The 20,519-nt window shown below is 36.3% G+C and overlaps 1 protein-coding gene across 1 annotated transcript; it reads left to right on the top strand.

The window, feature by feature from the left end:
* LOC114735782 (uncharacterized) lies at positions 1-18,524 on the top strand. The gene is made up of 23 exons (XM_028923536.1): positions 1-2,182; positions 3,388-3,586; positions 3,682-3,741; positions 5,193-5,297; positions 5,581-5,721; positions 6,110-6,172; positions 6,551-6,781; positions 6,885-6,968; positions 7,404-7,561; positions 7,720-8,242; positions 8,653-8,823; positions 8,960-9,019; positions 10,092-10,214; positions 11,371-11,640; positions 11,939-12,004; positions 12,288-12,416; positions 12,502-13,317; positions 13,451-13,728; positions 14,992-15,245; positions 16,578-16,816; positions 16,921-17,112; positions 17,723-17,995; positions 18,142-18,524. The coding sequence occupies exons 1-23, from the start codon at positions 258-260 to the stop codon at positions 18,286-18,288; spliced, it is 6,507 nt and encodes a 2,168-aa protein (XP_028779369.1). The 5' UTR covers positions 1-257; the 3' UTR covers positions 18,289-18,524.
* Positions 18,525-20,519: the final 1,995 nt, after the last annotated feature.

Here is a 20,519-nt window from a genome sequence, read left to right as displayed (position 1 = left end):
CCTCCCTTCCCGTCGAGACTCCGAATCAGAGTCCCACACCCAAAGAACGAAACTCAACAAACAGAATCTCAAACTCAACTTCATTTGTATCTTCCAGATCAGTCCATCAGGGTTGAGCACTTTGCTCTGATTCCCGCAGGACAGGCTCTGAATGTTTAGAGTGCTCTGGAGTCTTCCAAACTACTGAGGGACTAAGAAGAACAGCTTCATGTGCCCTGACAAATGACCCACAAACAGTTCGGTGGATGTAAGAGAAGATGATGAACGTGAAAAATCACAGCTTCTTTCTGGGGATTCCTCTTTATGGCTCTTTAGAACTTATCGGCAGCAATAGGGAGATTTTTTATTTAAACAAAATTTTGTTGCCGAAAAGGGATATTCGCAGATGCATTATATCTGCTCAACAAAGTCGGCCGGTGAACCAAGTTTTCAGTTTCTCGCGCTTTTGCTGGGGAAATGTGGAGTCAATGAGGAGAGACCTTGTCTCAAAAAATCAGTCGAGGTTGAAATGCTTCAAGAAACCATTTCCTCCAGGCAAGGCTCTGGAGAGTTATTTGACCTCTTTGTGGAATAAAGGGTTGCTTTTAATTAGGGCCTCTGTTTATACAGCTATTATCTTTGGGATATGTCTATTGGCATGGTATGGGCAGGGTAAATCTAAGGGTTTTATTGAAGCTAAACTATTGCCTTCTGTTTGCTCTGCAATCAGTGCACGCATTCAGCGTAGGCTTGAGTTTGGCAAGGTTAGAAGAATCTCACCATTTAGCATTACATTGGAGTCATGTTCAGTTGGGCCACATGAGGAAGAATTTTCTTGCGGTGAGGTTCCCATAGTTCAACTTCGTCTTCATCCTTTTGCAAGTCTAAGGAGGGGAGAGCTGGTTATTGATGCAGTTTTGTCGCGCCCAAGTGTCCTAGTAGTGCAAAAGAAGGACTATACTTGGTTAGGAATTCCATCATCTGAAGGTGGCATGCGGAGGCACTTTTCAACCGAGGAAGGGATTGATCATCGTACCAGAATTAGGAGGCTTGCAAGAGAGGAAGCAGCTTTTCGGTGGGCAAAAGAAAGGGATGAAGCAGCAAGAAAAGCTGCAGAGATGGGTTACATAGTTTCTGAGAGGATTTCTACTCTATCTGAGGGTGATGCTTCGGAGGCGATTGCTGCTCAATCAGCAGAATCAAAGTCCGAATCCGTCTATTGCCTGAATCAGGGGAAGCATGACCGTCATTGCATGGACTCAGGTATTGATTATGACATAAAACATGCGGATTTGGAAAGATCATTTGGTGTGAAATTTCCAAGTTCAGGGCTTCAAGTTCGGCCTAGAGAAATGCAAAGACGTAGGACTCCCAAGTTGAAGAATAAGGTCAACGGGAGTGGTAGTACTGCCTCTGTTGTTGCTATGAAAATAAAGATTCTTGAACGGAGTTCGTTAGCAGCTCATACTTACTTTCAAGGTCAATTACACAAGGAGTCTGTGGAGACTATATCGCCACCAGGTAGTTCTGATTTTGCGAACCAGGATACTTTTCTGGTGAAGAGCGATGTTGAAAATAATGCAAAATATGTTATCAGTGGTGATGAAACAAGAAATGATGATAGAAGAAGAGTAACGGAGGTCGGAGATCATGGTGTTAGGACTCCTTCTCTAAATGCAAATGTTAATGTGCATTCAGATTCTCCAAAACTTGTTCAGGATCCAGTGTTGCAGACAGGAGTTCGTAAGTTTGAAAATTTACAATCTCATGGGGATGTTGCAGAGCCTGCAAATACTTATAGTTATTTGGCCAAAGAGGAGAAGTTGGGACCTCATGTTGCTCATAGTCAAATTAATGTTAAGTCCAAGGGCCAAAGAAATTTGTCATCTGAAGATTCAGTCTTTACGAACCCTAGGCCTCATCTGGAAACATATCTTCAATTTCCAATTGATCTCATTTTTATGAAATTTGGTTCAAACTTATTCTTTAGATCTATGGAGTTCTTATTTTGCTGTCTCTCTGGTTCTATTAAAAAATTCAAGTCTCACATGGGCCTCGAAGTTGAAGATAGTGTTTATGAGCATGTTGGTATGGCTGATTTTCGTCGTTCCGAAGACACAGGGTTTTTTTCAGTTACACTTGATTCTGTTCATATCAGAGATGCTACAGTGATGCTACTTGCATACGGTGACAGGGAAGCTAGGTGAGAGCCACATTTTATCATTTATTAATTGGCTAGTCTGAAGTGATGGGGAACAAACTAGGTCTCCACCACCTCAAAATTTTAAATATTATTTAGGTAATTAGGGGAGTTTAGCTAAATTTATCTTTTTAATGGTATTATAGAGGTAATTAACAAAGCTTTAAGGACGTGGATTGACAGTTAACATGTTTGATAAGATATCCTTATTGGCATTTGAAGAAATTTAATCATGATGTTAACAGAGGCCAGAGGTGTGTAAGATTCATAATCTATTGTAGTATTGTGATTGATAGAAATCAAGGGTCCCTGACTTTGGGTGTTCAAATCCTCGTGACGTAACCACTGTTTTTTCGGTTACTTCTGTGTGCTTCTTTCAAGAATTTATTGTTTAGATCTTCTTTCAGTCCGCGGTTCTCCTTGTATACATCATGTATGCATGGGTTATGCATGTTCTTAGTCTGAGGATTCATAAGAAGATAGCCTTATTTAATTTTTGTTTATCTATTTGGATACATCATTTCTGGTTCTGTTAAACTTATAACGTTTTTATTGAAACTAGTGTAAAGTCTCGGTGCTCTATTTCATGTTGAGCAATGAATTAATTCTTGTAATCTTATCACAACTTGGAGAGTAAACTTCATATTGTATTGTTTCTAGGGCTTGGTCATAATTATAACGGAGAGAAGTAGTTGCATTGGTAGTGCGTAAATCTTATAATTTGTTTTCATTTTCTGAAATCTTATTAAATGTAGAAGTTTTTATTTGTCTTTTTTTTTTAAAGAAATTATTATAGAAATGACAAATACAGCTGCAGACTGCAGTTACTGTTAATTCAACTGCAAAATATTTCACTTAAAATGTTTCCTTTACTACACCAGAGACATTCTTATCTTAGGTCAATCATGTTATTGCAGCGGATTCTCTTGGTGTTGATTTTTATTGCCACTGCTGTAGCTTTAATGAGAACAAACATGTATATTTTATAAAGTTTCTTGTCAAGTATATAATCTTCTTAATAAATGTAAGATAAAAGGTGTATACAATTTTTCTAAGTATGATTTTGTAGATTATAGAGTGTATGCTCAGATTAGTTGCTGCTGTAGTGGTTCCACTTAATAAAAAGATGGTTTATACTTAGAAATAAAGTTCTTATAGTAAAGTGCTGGTCTGCATCAATTCAAGTATCTTCTGCTTTGTATTTTCAGGGAGATAGAAAATGTCAACGGGCACGTGAAGTTCCAAAACTGCTATAGCCGTCTGCATGTTCAACTTGATGGTAATTGTAAGACATGGAGATCAGATATTATGTCTGAAGATGGTGGCTGGTTGTCTGCTAATATCTTTGTGGACACTATTGAACAGCAATGGCATGCTAATGTAAAAATTGATAATCTGTTTGTCTCGGTAAGGTTTAGAGTAATGAAACTTGACCATGTTTCCGCTTTGTCATTTAAATATACGGTTTGCTTATATCAATGTGTCTGGCCTGATATTTGCAGCTATTTGAAAGGATCCTAGAAATTCCAATCACATGGTCTAAGGGGAGGGCCAGCGGTGAGGTGCTTATCTAATTTTAGTTTGAAAGTTCAGTAAAATGGCATCAAGTCATACTTTTAAAAAAAATTTCTTGCCCAAATTGCTATGACAAAATGGAATGTTGCATTTTAATAACTGATGCAGCATTTACTTGTGTGTGCGCGCGTGTGTGTGTGTGGGGTTTGGAGGATACTTGTGGCTGGTTGCTTTTCCGTGTTCACAACTAAATGGTCACACACATATTATTTATGTGTGACTAGAACGCCCTCAATATAGAAATTAAGTAAAGTTCCATGAATATTTTTTATTATAATATCTGATGCCGTGCAAAAGTCTTCTGGTTTAATGTGTGCACAAGGCACAAGTCTATCATGCCTTGTGAACTGGCAAGAATCAAACTCTTGGCCACTAGATGGTAAAGGCTTTGACACCATGTCTGGGATTATTTCAATCTAGAAGCTTAAGCTAGTAGGTACTGGCGGTCAATAGTTTTACTGATGATTTCTGACAGTTAAGCTTTTTGCAGTGTTTGGCTTGAGGATCATTTAGTGTTTAATTTTTTCTATCTTTTCTTTATAAAATTCTGGTATCCAAAGAAAATAACTTCTGACAGCGCATAATAATGAGGTTAAGAGAGGATGTGACGATAAAGGAATAGCCATGGAGATAAGGGTGGCAGGAAATGAAGGTGGGGAGGCTGACAATGGGATGCAATTGTCAAAAAATTAATTTTATAAATATGATAATAAAATATGGAATTGTTGTTGAATCATTAGGGTCAAAGAGTGAAGATGGCAGATTTCCGCTTGCTCTAATTATTAATAATAGAGATACAAATCGAAAAATTGCCTGAATTGGAACCATAAGTTGTTATGACGTAGGCTTAGAGAGCTGACCTGAAAACTTTTGATGAATTATTGTGATATTTTTTGTCCATGAAATGATGGATTTCTTCTTTCGATACTCAAACAAAAATCTCGATATCTGAATAAATTGGTTGGTCCCAACATGATATTTTGGTTCAACTAGGTTATGCTTTAATCTAGTGGATATTTTCCTGTGTTTTGCTTGGAATTGTTGTCTGCATGGCTAAAGCCCTCTGGAGCCTTATCATCTATTCATCTGATTTTTGGCAATTAAACTTCATATTATGATGTCTTTCTTTAATTATTTTCAATTTTATACATCACACTTTCATGGATTGAATTTTCAGCTGACTTTGACAATGCATATATACCTCCTGGAGGTAGATTTGTTGCTTTGGTGTGGTTATGAACTTTTTACAACTATTCCCACAAATAAATAAATCCAGCCATGTGGCCAATTGTTATGGACTAAGCTATATGATCTTTCATATGAACCAACATTTAATCAATATTTTGGAACTATCTAAATCTTATGTTCAGATTGATCTTTTGCATGTATTATATGCAGAATAATAAATGTTAAATTATTCTTTTGGTCCTTATTTTAGGTTCGCCTATGCATGTCGAGAGGTGAAACATTTCCAAACCTTCATGGACGACTTGATTTAACGGGGGCGGATTTCCAATTATCGGATGCTCCATCATGGTTTTCTGTATGTCCTATTTTCATTTGTGTTAGAATGTGTTGCTCTTTCCTTTCCTTTTTTGACATTTGAATTTTCACTTATAAGTTTACTCAATGACTATTTCAAAAGTTGGATTTAATACCTATTTCATTTCCCTCAAGCATGGAATAGATGCATAATTATTGATGCCTGCTATTTCATTCATTTCAGGCATTAGGCCTAAGGCATATTATTTTGTTGACTGTATTGACTACATCATTGGGTGAGCTTAAATTATTACTTTTTATTCTGTATTGTGTCTGTTTTGCAGAACATTTCAGCAAGTTTACTTTTTCGTGGTCAAAGAATATTTTTACACAACGCTAGTGGATGGTTTGGAAGCATTCCTCTAGAAGCATCAGGAGATATTGGCATCCATCCTGAGGAAGGAGAAATTCATCTTATGTGCCAGGTATATTTTCTTGTGCACAAGTGCTCTGATAAAATACGATTTATACTTTCTCTAACTGTTCATTGGTTTACCTCACCTCTCTTGGAACTTGCTTGTTCAAAGTTAAATGTTGTGGTATAATATTTCACTGGTGATTCCAAGAGTCTTTGTAAAGCTGTATTCTTAAAACGATTCAATTTTCAAATACTATTCAAATATAAGAAACCTATGTTCTTGTATAGCTCCAAAATTGAGGCTCTTTATGCTTTATTACTCATTAAATTTGCTTTGTATATTTCTCTCAGTGTTATCTCTCCTTTAGGCTCATATTCCGTGCCTTCGTCAATTCGTGATGGATAGGCTGAGTTGTTTCATCTATATTTTAATGCTTTGCATCTTGAATGACCAGGTTCCTGTTGTTGAACTAAATGCCTTGATGAGAACTTTTAAGATGAGATCTCTCTTGTTTCCTGTAAGTTTATTGATTTTAGCTCATTAATTTTAAGACCAAGTTCTGTGCTTATGGAATCAGTTTCATCTTCATGCTCTTCAATATCTGCTGATTTTTCAAGTGTATCTTCAACATATGAACTAGACTTATTCTCTTCCGTTTTCAATTTTGATGCGCAGTTCCTGTTCCTGCTACTGGGCTGTTCTTGATATCTAATAATTCAGTTGTTTTTTTAATGTAAAAGACCAGCTTGGATGTTTCATTCTTGCTGTCTATTCATGACTTACTAAGAGTGAAATTGTATCAATTTTTTATTTTTTCCCTCCCAAAAAAAAATGTTATATTAATCAATATCAATCCCTGCATCTTCTTTTCTTATAAACGGTTTATTGATTTCAGCTGGCGGGTTCAGTAACTGCTGTTTTCAATTGTCAAGGCCCACTGTATGCTCCTGTATTTGTAGGTAGTGGAATGGTTTCAAGGACCTTCTCTCATATAAATGTTGACACTCCTGCATCTGCAGCATCTGAAGCACTTGCTATCAGTAAAGAAGCTGGCGCATTGGCGGCTTGTGATCGTATTCCATTTTCATATGTATCTGCCAATTTTACTTTTGACACTGATAATAGTGTAAGTTGACAGGGATGAACCTTCTAGAAAGCACATTAAGAGTAGTGATTCCCTGCAGAATTGACATGTTATATTTTGTTAATACTTTCTCTGTAAATAATAGATTGCTGATTTATATGGAATAAGGGCAAGCCTTCTAGATGGTGGTGAAATTCGTGGGGCAGGAAATGTTTGGGTATGCCCAGAGGTAAAGAACTGGCTGACAAAAAGCCTATCTGTTTTTGCTTAGCTTTGAGAGAGAATACCTGGGTTTTGGATTTTTCCATCTCTTTTCATTTGTTTCTTTATTCACACGTGTGGAACAACTTGGAATCATTGGCATCCTCATTTACTGTAGGATCATTGTTATATATACTCACCTGAAGATTTCTTTGTAATTAGAAGCTCGAAAATCTGTTAAAATTATCTGCATTGTCTCCCCGTTCTAAGTTTATTAAGGGTATTTGTGATCCTTAACAAGGTTTAGGTGATGCTGTATGGCACAGGAAAGTAATATATGCTCACAGACCAAAATGTAGTAATTCTCACACTTATGAAATAAGAGTTAAGGGGTTTCGGCCATTTGGCCATATAGAGTGTAAATTTCAGTTCTCTTAAGAATATATACTATTTTTTCTTTTAGGGTGACGAGGATGAGGCAGCAATAGATGTGAATTTCTCTGGAAGCTTGCCATTTGACAAAATTATGCTTCGTTATATACCTAGCTATCATCGTTTGATGCCGTTCAAATTGGGCAATATAAATGGAGAAACAAAATTGTCAGGATCTCTTTTAAAACCGTAAGATTAACCCTTCTCTTCTGGGTAATCAGTTTTTATTGATTAGCATCCAACAATATCGTTGGCTATCATAACAATCTGCTTTTGCCTTTTCACCTTTGTATCTTATAGTTCAACTTGGATTTTATCGATTATTTTCTTAATTATTTTTAAAGCAGAAGGTTCGATATAAAATGGACTGCACCTAAAGCAGAAGGGTCATTCAACAATGCCAGAGGAGATATCTTTATATCACATGATTCTGTAACTGTTGATTCCTCTTCAGCTGCATTTGATTTGTTTATGAGAGTTCAAACATCAGATGTTGATGGTTTTTCTCCTGAGAGAAGTGAATTTTCTGCAGCTAGAACCATTCCATTTAATATTGATGGAGTTGACTTGGATTTGCGTATGCGTGATTTTGAAATGTTTAGTTTGGGATCTGCTCTTTCATTTGATTCTCCAAGGCCATTGTATTTGAAAACAACCGGAAAGATTAAGTTTCAGGGAAGGGTTTCAAAACCTGGAAGCAGTACCACTGAACAAACTTCTGTGAAGAAAGGGCGGCAAGTGCTAGCATTGGAGGAAAGAAGCCAAGATAGTCTTGTTGGCAATGTTCTAATATCTGGTTTCAAACTTAATCAATTAATGCTGGCACCTCAATTATCTGGGTTTGTGAGTGTTTCTCCAAAGCATATCAAGGTATGCATTGATTCTTACTTTCTTGAATAGTTTTTATCTTGTTGAGCGCAAAATTGTAGCTTCCTATCTCGAGATATAATGTACATATATATAGATATTAAATATAATAGATTTGATACTTTCACTATAAAGGTAAAATTGTAGCTAAGGTTTCTATATAATATGCATAATCAATTAGTGCTGGCACCTCATTCCATTGTGAACATGATGGAGTTATTTGGTCAATAGTTGTACTGTTGTTTCCCTCTTCTTCTTATGCTTCTAACTGCCTATGAACCAACCAAGTGCATTGGTGATTGGCCTTACAAGATCAGATGGAATGTTGATTACCTTAGTGCTCCTGCCTAAAATTTTTTGAATGTTTATAATGCATAAATCTGTTTTAGCTTACAAGTTTTCTTGGAGCACAGTTGGAGGCTTCTGGTAGGCCTGATGAAAGTCTTGCAGCGGAGTTTGTTGGGCCATTGCAGGTCAGTCGTGAAGATGGCCTAAATCTTGGAAAACTGCTGTCCATTTCCCTTCAGAAGGGGCAACTGAAGACTAACATTTGTTTTCAGCCACTTCGTTCAGCTAACTTAGAGGTACCTGTATTTAGGGTCCAGTGCTTGGATCCAGATTCTTATTTCTTTGCTTGAAAATTTTGGGTCACACTACCACGGACCAAGATGTGGCATTCAGAATCTCTCTCTTCCCTGTTTTTGTGGGCCATACTTGTAGGTACGGCATTTTCCACTTGATGAGTTGGAGCTTGCTTCTCTCAGGGGAATCATAGAAAAGGTAAGGCATATTGCTGGTTACGTGATGATGTTTCCACTGAGCAGAATATATACAGAGAGAGAACCCTCCACAAGTAGTCCCTTACATAACATTTTGTTAGTTATACTTGTCTTATGGCCCCATAGGCTATGTAAAGCTTGCCATACTAGAAATGCGGCTATTGCAAAATAAGGAACAACGAAGATTACATCTAATACCTAATAAACTAATTCAACTAGATTGAATAATGTGGAATATTTTTAGCATTAACTATCTTTTTTGTCCCTCTTATTATGTATTATTTCATGGATATTTGAATCATAATGAAGATGGCCGTATCTCTCAAATGTCAAAATCAATTTTTGTTATCTGCTTGGGTGTGAAATTGGTATCTTGCTAGTTGAATTAATTTTTTCGGTGGCTTGCAATATAGGCCTTGTAAGCAAGATTATTGTTTTTCTAAAATCACCAATGGGCATAATTTTGCACCTGCTACTGTGCTGAGGTTAATGACAGTGAGATATAGTTTGCTCTAAAATCAATTTTTGTTATCTGCTTGGGTGTGAAATTGGTATCTTGCTAGTTGAATTAATTTTTTCGGTGGCTTGCAATATAGGCCTTGTAAGCAAGATTATTGTTTTTCTAAAATCACCAATGGGCATAATTTTGCACCTGCTACTGTGCTGAGGTTAATGACAGTGAGATATAGTTTGCTCTTATCCAATGGTAGTCCTCTATTTGATAAATTTTTCATGCGTTACTTTGAGTAATTCATGTTGAAATTTTGAGTTTGCTCCTGTTAACTTGATGTAACTCTTGGTGTTAGCTAAATCAGTTCATTTTGATGAGGATCACGGATCAACCATTAATATATGTTGGCCAAAATAAAGTATAATGGGCTACTGAGTTGAATTATGTTATTTGAGATAATCTAGTTTATTTATTGTACAACATATGATGTTTAAGCTTTCTTTGCTTGCCCTTCTTTTTCCTCCTCCCATCTGCTGTTCAGTTCTTCCTGGATATTGTTTGATGATAAGGTCATGAAATGAAATAAATGATTTTTTTCAGCTGGTTGCATGTTTGATTTCAGGCAGAAATTCAGCTTAATTTTCAGAAAAGAAGAGGACATGGTGTCCTATCTGTCCTTAAGCCAAAATTCAGTGGTGTGTTTGGTGAAGCCCTTGATATGGCAGCAAGATGGAGTGGAGATGTTGTGAGATCCTAAGCCCAACCTTTTATTTGTTTGCACCTAAACATTTATTTAGCATGGCTGGGAGTTGATGATGAATACCTTCTGTATGTATACCTGTGTTCATCAGTTTGTGTACGAATACCTGTGTTCATCAGACTAACTCTATTGAGTATTGACCACTCTGTATTTCTTCTGTTTGAAAATCATTTGACACAAATTGCAAACCTCTTTACATGCTTTTTGTTTTTGTTTTTTCTGCTGAAGTGAGAATCTCCCTGGTCTTGTTATTTTATCCTCTTAGAATATGCGCCCTGTTGTCATCTTTGGAAGGCTCCGGGAGGCAGAATCCTAGTATATACGTTTGCTAAATCTCTCAAGGATCTTCAAATCAACTAAATCTGTAACAAGCTTTGTGCATGTGATTTATATACGTCATCTTGAGAGGGAGTGTTAGAATAGTGTATCTTGTAGTGTCTTTATGCATAATGTGGATTTAAGTATCTAGGTTCATTGCACTTGTACTAAATTTTACTTCACCTATGAATAAGCCAGACATCTAAGAAGTAGAATCAGCTTACATATTCAACCCATATGGTTCTGTAGTTGTGAAGTGCTTAAGATACATATTTATATCTTTTTTATGTCTGCTAAGATGAATTTATTATTTAATTGCAAAACTAAATTTTTTGTTGTAAAGAAGTCTTCCAAAAAGGTAAAAAAAATTTCAAGTTAGTATAAAAATCTTGAACTGCTTTTTTGTGCTGCTGCTTTCATGTTAAAAGTTTTAGCTTTTCTGGAAGCGGTTTTTCTTTAAAAAAGGAACTCTTTGCTGAAAAAAAAAATTCTGATCTTAACAGGAGCTTACTCTTCTCAAAAATTGCGTTTACTTTACTGTGCTGTTTGATGACTTTACTCTGATTGATCTTAAGCTTGCAGACATTAGGTTTTAGATATTCTTTTAGGCTTTATATGTAATGTGATCAACTTCTTTGTCATTATAATGCCATCCTAGCTGTGATGAAATTGTCTCTGATATGATATCTTTTATGACTTTGTTTCTTGGATCATACAATTTTGATGTAGACTTCAACAGATTTTACATTGTCCTTCTGGGCAAATGTAATAAGCATAATGTTTGTGTTTGATACTAATTGTATGCTCACGTACTATTGTTCAGATCACTTTGGAAAAAACTGTTCTGGAACAAAACTACAGCCGTTATGAAGTTCAAGGTGAATATGTGTTGCCTGGCGTTCATAGCCCTGTTGATGTAAAAGGGGGTGGCTTTCTTAGAAAGCCAATGTCGATGCATCTTAATAGTGTCATATCCTCATTGGGAAGGTGGAGAATGAAACTTGAGGTTCCTAGAGCTGAGGTTGCAGAGGTGCTTCCTCTTACAAGGTTTTTTTCTCGGAGTATGGACCCTGCTGTCTGTTCAAGTTCAAAGGTTGTCTTATGCTCTGTGTAGGAGCCCTGTGCACACACACGCACACACAGTTAACCAACTGAATCTCGATGTGGCTCTGTTAATCAAGATGTTTTGTTTATGAATCCAGTTGTCTAGTTACCACTTTATCCGGTTCTCGTAAATGTGAGAAACGTAAGAAACATTGCAAGGAACATTTTATCTGGTTTTGACTATGAATTTAAGAATAATGGTGTAACGGTTTTTGTTGCTTCCTTCACAGTACATGTATAGTTTGTCCCATATAAATTCTTCCACTGATGCTTCGTCTTATATACAGGATCTATTCATTCAAAGTTTGCAGTCAGTGGGATTATATGCTGACAACCTACAAGAACTGCTTGAGGTATTGTCAAGGAGTCGTTATACTGTATTTTCCTTTCAAAAGTTACTATCCATTGCGTGTGAGTTTATGCTCATAAACGCATCATGAAGTTAATAACTACTGAGTCTCATTATAGACATCAATTGTCTCTTAGTGTTATTAATAAAGAGCTATACTATAGGTTTTGTGCTTTTAACGAAGCTATTCATAACTTATGAATAGTGTGGCTGCATGTAGATTTCATTTTATGTATTGATTGATTGATCTGTTGGGGTGTGTGTGTGTGGGTACCTATCACTTGCAGATGATTAGGGAGCATCAGGCTCCAAAGAATGACGTTCTTGAAGGTTTGAACCTGCCTGGTTTATCTGAATTTAAAGGCCGCTGGCATGCCTCAATTGATGCTAGTGGTGGTGGAAATGGAGATACCCTGGTAAAATATTTTCATTGTTTATGTCCTTTGAAGTTAGCGTGATCACTTTCCTTAATTTTGGCTTTCTTATTCTATGGCATTTCAGGCTGAAGTTGACTTTCAAGGTGAGAACTGGGAGTGGGGAGACTATAAATCTCAGCGTCTCTGGGCTACTGGTGCTTACAGTAATGATGATGGTCTGCACCTTGAGGAATTTTTTATCCAGAAGGATAATGCCACCATCCATGCAGATGGGACTTTGTTAGGGCCAAAAACCAACCTTCATTTTGCTGTCTTAAATTTTCCTGTTAGTCTGGTCCCAACTGTAATTCAGGTCATTGAATCTACAACAACAGATGCCGTTCATTCTTTGCAGCCATTATTGGCACCATTTAGCGGTATATTGCATATGGAAGGAGATCTTCGAGGGACTTTAGCAAAACCAGAATGTGATTTGCAAGTAAGGCTACTGGATGGTGCCATTGGTGGAGTTGATCTTGGAAGGGCAGAAGTTCTTGCTTCTTTAACCCCATCCTGTCATTTTCTTTTCAATGCAAAATTTGAACCTATGATCCAGAATGGGCATGTACTCGTTCAAGGAAGTATCCCTGTTTCTTTTGTGCAAAGTAACATGTCAAGTGAAGATGCAGGATTTGATAAAAATCTGGTTGATTGGGCTGGACACTGGATGGAGAAGAATAAAGTGATGACTGATGATGCTATAGACAAAAAAGTTTCTAGGGATAGAAACGAAGGTTGGAACACTCAATTAGATGAAAACCTTAAAGGTTTACACTGGAAAATTTTAGATGTTGAAGAAGTCAAGGTTGATGTCGACATAATTGATGGGGGGATGATGTTATTAACAGCTTTAACTCCTTATGCCAGTTGGCTTTATGGCAATGCTGATATCATGCTTGAGGTGGGCAATGTTGACAATGACTTCTTACATTTTTGTTATTCATGAACCTCTGGTATTTTAATTTTATATGATTTTTTTATTCAAATAATTTATTTGCACCTGTTGTGACTCTTGTCATGTCTCAATTTAACAGTGTAGAGGCACAGTTGATCAACCTATTCTAAATGGATATGCAACATTCCATAGGGCCTTGATATCTTCTCCGGTGATTAGAAAGCCACTGACCAACTTTGGTGGAACTGTTCACATCAAATCAAACAGGTTATGCATCACTTCAATGGAGAGTAGGGTAAGCAGAAAAGGAAAAGTGCTTGTAAAAGGGAACCTTCCCCTCAGAACTAGTGAACCAGCCCTTGATGACAAGATTGAGTTGAAGTGTGAACTTATGGAAGTACAGGCAAAAAATTTTAGGTTGTTTCTTTAATTCTCTCAACTTTTTGGCAGAAAGGTTCTTTAGTTATCTCTCAACCTATTCATCAATCTATGTGGGGATATAATCTATGAATAATTCGTGTTAGGGAGAATCGAAATTGTGGAATTCCTGGAAAAATTCAGTTTAGGAACAATTTTTTTTTTATAGAAAAAGGAAGTTTATTGATGATAAGATAGAACAGGACAAACACAGGGGACAAAAGATCCTCCTCATTGAACAGTAAAGAAACTAGAGGGAAAAAAACAAAAAGAAAGAAAGAAAACACACAGAGGCTTAGGTAGTATGATATGCCTAGGTTCCACAGTATGAGATGCTCTATAGGGCATTTAGGGGGGGTGGTTCTCTCACATCAATAGCTAGCTTTTCAGAGGATTTTTCATCTCAATTAAATATCCTCAATTAGTATTGGAGCTCATAGTCAATGTGGAAAGGGCTGCTTGCGAGGGGCTTTGACCGGTGAGAAAGAAAGTGAAGTGGTGTAGAGTATAACCACTGGGACATCGGCTCTCTTAGAGGGCCAATTCACAGAGATCTAGATAGCGTGGGATTCCAAAGTACTCCCTCCGTTCCTTATTATAAGAGACGAATAACCAAATTACGTTGATAAAAAAAACAGTTAAAATTAGTTAAGAACAATCAATGTGTAAAAAATATAATTTTTTTTTCCAAAAATGCCCTCATTAATAAGGAGAGAGAGTATGAGAGAGAACAATTAAATTATTGAAAGAAAGAGAAGTGGGAGGAAGAGAGAGTGTGAGTTGGAGACAATAAATATGGGTAAAATAGGAAATCAACACAAAAAAGTAGAGACAACTTTTAAGTGTCTCTTATATATAGGAACATGCCATAAGCATCAAATGTCTCTTATAATAAGGAACGGAGGGAGTACCACATTAAGTATTATGAAATGCTTTACTGGGTATTTAAGAGGGGTAGTTATCTCACCTTAATAGCTAGGTACTGGGGGAGGTTTACCCATTCCACTTAAGTACCCATCAAACTCTTTAGCTGGCTACACTATGTCAATCTTTGATTAACCAATAACTACTCTTTAAACATTGGTAAGACTTGGCTGGTTCAATGTTTCTAATCTTGAAGCATTGTTGACAGAAGTTCTTAACCTGTAATTCTCTTAGGTAGTTGACGCATAGCACTGTAAACTGTAAAAACCCTCCCCCAAATTATTTTTCCTCTTTGCATTTATGTGAATTTCTTTAAAGCATATGTCACACTTTTGGCAGCGGTCGGGTTGACTCTCAGGTGCAAATAACCGGTTCCATATTGCAACCAAATATATCTGGGAATATTCAAATTAGTCACGGAGTGGCGAATTTGCCTCATGATAGGAGCGCTGTTGCTGCTGCTGCTACATTCCCATCAAATCAGTATATGCTTCCTACTAGTGAAGTCAGCCAAGTTGTTCCTTCAAGATATGTTTCACAGTATTTCCACTCAGAGCAGGCTGCCTCAAGGAACAAACTTCCTCAGTCCTCTGGTAATACTTCTTTTTTGGTTGACAATCTTATGATAGTACTTTACATGCTCATCAATTTTGCACATTATATGGTCCTTCAACCTTGAAAACCGCTACTGACTTTCTGTGGCCAAAATTGACTCATTTTCTAGGAATTGGCAACTAAAAGCTTATACTCATAATCATTATTTACTAATATTTATATCTATTGAAGCTTAAAGTTCAATGTACCTCATGCATGCCACGTAAGTCAAGGACTTCCTACACAATAATGTATCCTTTTGAATAATTTGTGTATGCGAGCTGGATTTTGTTTTAAAAATCTGTGAGTCATCATCCTTCTTTGAAAAAAAAAGAAGCAAATTTTCACTGATATGAATTATGTTTGATATTATAGTTTCCTTTTGTATCCTTCTAAATGTTTGAAATCCTGTCCGAAGAGATTGTTTTAGAAAAACCATTTTTGGTCTCAAACATCCAGTCACGGGGGGGTTTGGGTTGAGATTTTTATCTTGCTCTATTATAGTCATACCCAATAAATTCACCTCATGTTGGATTGTGACAGAGGACATCTTCAGGAACCATTCTTAGAAAGTAGCTCATGCGTTATATGATTCCCCCCCCCCCCCCCCCAAAAAAAAGTTGAGCTTCGTTTGGAGGATAATTTCCTTTAGATCTTCATCTCATATTCATGTAGGTAATATCCTAGTCATTGTTCTTCTCAATCGTCCAAGCACATATTCTTGCTATATGATACTCTTGTACTCTTCCCTTTGTGTAGTTGATCCTTTGCTTCTCTCCTGACATGTTTCTTTGTCCTTCAGGAATCAAATTTTTTTTTCAACACCATTTCATTTTATGATGATTGGCCGTTTTGCTATGGAAAGGAAATATTCCATACATGCCTAGAGGCAACAGTACATCTACATATGCTACTTGTGAATCTAGTTTGTTATATTGTATCAAATTGAAATTTAATTGGAAATACATAAAATATATGACAAATTTTGTGATTGCAAGATTTATGACCACATGAATACATGGGGCACCTTCATACTCGCCTTTTTTATCATACTCTTCTTGCGTAGTTGTGTAAGTAGTCATTTTTGGTAAGATTATGGTTATCATCTGAAATTAGAAGGGAACTTCATCAATAGAGTTGTTCTTCTATACTTAAGACTATTTTGTTGTGGCGTGTAAATCACAAACCTCAGGAGGCCCAATCATTTGGTTGCTTGCTTGCTATTCTGCAGTTATTATCTCATTATTTCCCTCAGTTCTTCAAGCTAGATTTGTGTAGCGACTGTCTTCCTGTATATTATGACCTTAAAATAATAATAATAATAATTTCAGTCAGGTCAACTCAAGTGGAAAGGGACATGGAGCAATTGCAAATTGAACCAGACATGGATATACGCCTTAGTGACTTGAAACTCACGCTTGGACCCGAGTTGAAGATAATATATCCTTTGATACTTGATTTCACCGTAAGTGGGGACCTTGAGTTGAATGGCCTGGCCCATCCAAAATGTGTAAAACCCAAAGGCATCCTGGCATTAGAAAACGGCGAAGTTGGTCTAGGTGCCCCACAGGTTTGTTTAATACTTTATTTCATAACCAAAGGCTAGTTATATTTTGGTTTGGCTGGTATCTTCCTGAATTCATTTTATGTGCGACATCATACATTCAATTGTAGGTGAGGTTAAAGAGAGAGCATATAAATATTGCTAAATTTGAGCCTGAATATGGACTAGATCCCATACTAGATTTAGCTCTGGTTGGGTCTGAATGGCAATTTAGAATTCATGGTCGAGCAAGCAATTGGCAGGAAAACCTTGTGGTGACCTCAGCTCGCTCTGGGGAACAGGATGCACTCTCCCCTATTGAGGTAAAAGCTTTGGAAACAAAATAACTGTCTTTATCCTACAATTCCTCTCTCCCTCTGGGGGCCTCCCTTTTGTTCAGCTTATCTCTCATTCTAAGAAGTAAATCAAGATGCAAATGTTCTGTCCGAGATTGGCCCTAATTGCTGATTTCCTTCTCCACCCTTTCTTCTCTGTTTTCGTTTTATACTTGGAAAAATAATATGTTCTTACCTCACGAGTTGGTAGTTGGTCATATGAATCTAGATCTCAAAACGCCAGTCCCTTGTTTAAAGCTAAGTTGAATTAAACATAGGACTATGATTTCAGGCGAAAAAAGGTCAGATTGAGGAAGGTAAGTAGGCTTGACAGAAGTGTGGCAATCATCCTTAATACACACTAATCACATGCCATGGGGTTTAATTCTCTAAATCTCATTTTTATTAATCTTAATTTATTTTATCCGTTTCCATAGACTCTTTTTCTATTATTTCAATGATGAGAATGGATTTATTTGCCGATTTTAATAGATTCACTTTCTCTTGTTGTTGTGAGAAATCAATGGATTGCATCTCCCAATTTATAGTGTGCGAAGTTTGGACCCCCAATGAATTGTAACTGCTTATATTCGTGCAGGCTGTCAGGAGGCTTGAGAGTCATTTGGCGGAATCCATTCTCGAAGACAACGGTCGGCTTGCAATCAACAAGCTTGCAACCGAAACACTCAAAAAATTGATGCCAAGAATCGAAGGGAAGGGAGAGTATGGGCAAGCAAGGTGGAGAATAGTGTATGCGCCTCAGATCCCTAGTTTGATGTCTGTTGATCCTACAGTGGATCCTCTCAAGTTGCTTGCCAATTCTATATCATTTGGTACAGAAGTTGAGGTCCAGCTTGGGAAACGTCTTCAGGTACTCTGATCATGCCATGTTCATCACTTATCATCAGAGTCGTACTTTTTTCTTTTAATGAACATAGTCATGCTTTTTCTATGGCTTGTCACAAAGGAATGCGTCAAGTCAATATTGAAGCCATTTGTATTTTTTTTGGGTCATAGGCCACGATTGTTAGGCAAATGAAAGAATCAGAGATGGCTGTGCAGGGTACTTTGAGCTATCAGCTTACAAATCGCTTGAGACTGCTGCTACAATCTGCTCCATCCAAGCGCCTTCTTTTTGAGTATTCTGCTATATTACAGGATTAATTGTTTAGCTTCCATATAGCTTTGAAAGACATATGCCGTTGGCAAAAAAATAACAAAGACAGATATATGCCAATGTAAGTTGAACTACAGCACTTGCCAGTTGGCAGGATACCGCAGATTGAATAAATCCTATTCTAACTTTAGATTTACATTCACAAATTGTTAAAACGGAAGGATTGTGGGTGCCTCTTTTGGGAATATCCAGAGTAGAGTAGTTGATGATTCTTTTGCTCTCAGATTGAGCTTGTTGATAGGCATATGAGGAATCGATGAGGACAGAGTCTTAATTTTGTACACGAACTCATTTTATTATTTTAATGAAAGGAAATATAATGGTATTCTTCCAATCCTAAATATAAAATACATTTTGTAGTATAAATTACACTATAAAATGGTCTTATATTTAGAACTAGAAGAGTATTAGATATTGATGATAGATGAGGCTAAGCTCTGAGCGACAAACAATTCCATTGTGTTATTGGGTGTTTTTGCTTTAGTTGTTTTTTTATTTTTTAATGGGAAAGGTATATCATGACATGAAAAAAATTACGAGCCTGTGGTCACAAAACATCTTCACAACAGCAACGAGCTTCGTACTTTGGGGTGTTTAGTCAAATTTAGGGGTATTTGGATAAAAACCAAACTATAGTTTGAAAAATAACTTTTAAAAAAATTATGAATAAAACCAAATCATGATTTGGAAAATAACTTCTGAAAAAAAAAGTTATAATAAAATCAAACCATAATTTAGAGAATAATTTCTGAGAAAAAAAATTATTTTTAAGAATAGATTTTGCAAGAATAAATTTTGTGAAAAAGTGATTCTGATAAAGTGAGTATTTAGATAGTTGTTATCATAAATATTTTTTATATGTGTAAATTACTAAAAAAGGCATAAGTTAATATGATAATTATATGAAAGATAAATTTTATAATAAATTTTAATTGAAGAAATAAATTTGTTAATAATATATTTTTTTATCAACATAATTAATAATATACTCCTTTGGTCTTTAATATAGGATTCTGATTGTTAAGTTGGTTTTGGTTCTAAATATAAGATCCACTTCTTATATTTATCAATTTTCTCTAGACTACCTCTATAAATGCTCCCTCAACCATAATCAAGTAGAGGTAGGAGAGGAGGTATTAAGAAAGATGATTATGGTGTTTTAGGTATAATTAACGAACTCACCTAACTTCCTTAATCTAATCAAATTAGTTAAATGGGTCTTATATTAAGAACCGGAAGAGTATAAGAAAATGTAGTTAATAAATAATTAATGTGTATATATATTTTTAAAATATAAGATTAAATATGTTTATAGAAAAATGATTATTTTGTCACATATTATTAATTGAATAATATATTATAAAAAAGCACTTCTGAAGGACCGAAATACTGAAGGCAGAAGGAAGCTTATAATTGAATAATTGAATACGGGGTGTTTTTTGTCCTATATTTTCTGACAACCATAATCATTACACAACGATTACCCAGAAGCAAATCCGTTTTGTTTTTTTTGAAAACCATGGTTTTAAGTTCCAAAATCTTGATCCTTGGTTTGGTTATTTTCCCAGTTGTTTGGTCTGGCCCAAACCATAAATTTGGGTCCAAAAAGCACTTTTTTACAGTTTGTCAAAAAAAGTACTTTCAGAAAATGCCTTTATACAAATCGATGCTTTTCATATTCTTCTTTGGGAAGTTTATCGAAGGCAAAGAAGCGTATTTGACAATGGTGACATCTTCCTTGCCGACGAAGATCTCTCCGAATCATCTTTCAAGCCCATAAGCATATACTTGAAGGAAGGAGGACTTTGGACTTTCGAGCTATCAATCTTCATCTGGTTGTCTTCGTTGTCACTTTCAGACAGTGTCATCTTCCAGAGAGTTTTCTTCATCCTGCACATCCACTTCAGCGTCTACCTCACTGGGCTGCCCTCCAATCTCCACATCTTCAGCTGCCTCTTCATCGGTCCATATCTTGAGCTGAATAGATGCTAGCTGAGTTCGGAATTTGCAAAATGACATCATCGACTGCGGCTAGTTGTAATGATGCATAATTGGACACGATGCCATCTGTGTACATGCACGAGTTTGTTTTTTTTTTTTAATACGAGATCACGGAAATAAATTCAGTCGAGACATTTGAGTGTTAACTCTGAACTGAGGGATCCTCCATGAACGATTGCTAATCCTCGTACTTATCATAAATGCTTAGGACTTATGC

Source organism: Neltuma alba, unplaced genomic scaffold (genome assembly GCF_004799145.2).
Source record: "Neltuma alba isolate B1F8T4 unplaced genomic scaffold, ASM479914v2 tig00013251_pilon, whole genome shotgun sequence".
Classification (NCBI taxonomy): Eukaryota; Viridiplantae; Streptophyta; class Magnoliopsida; order Fabales; family Fabaceae; genus Neltuma; species Neltuma alba.
This window is presented reverse-complemented; position numbering and strand designations above follow the sequence as displayed.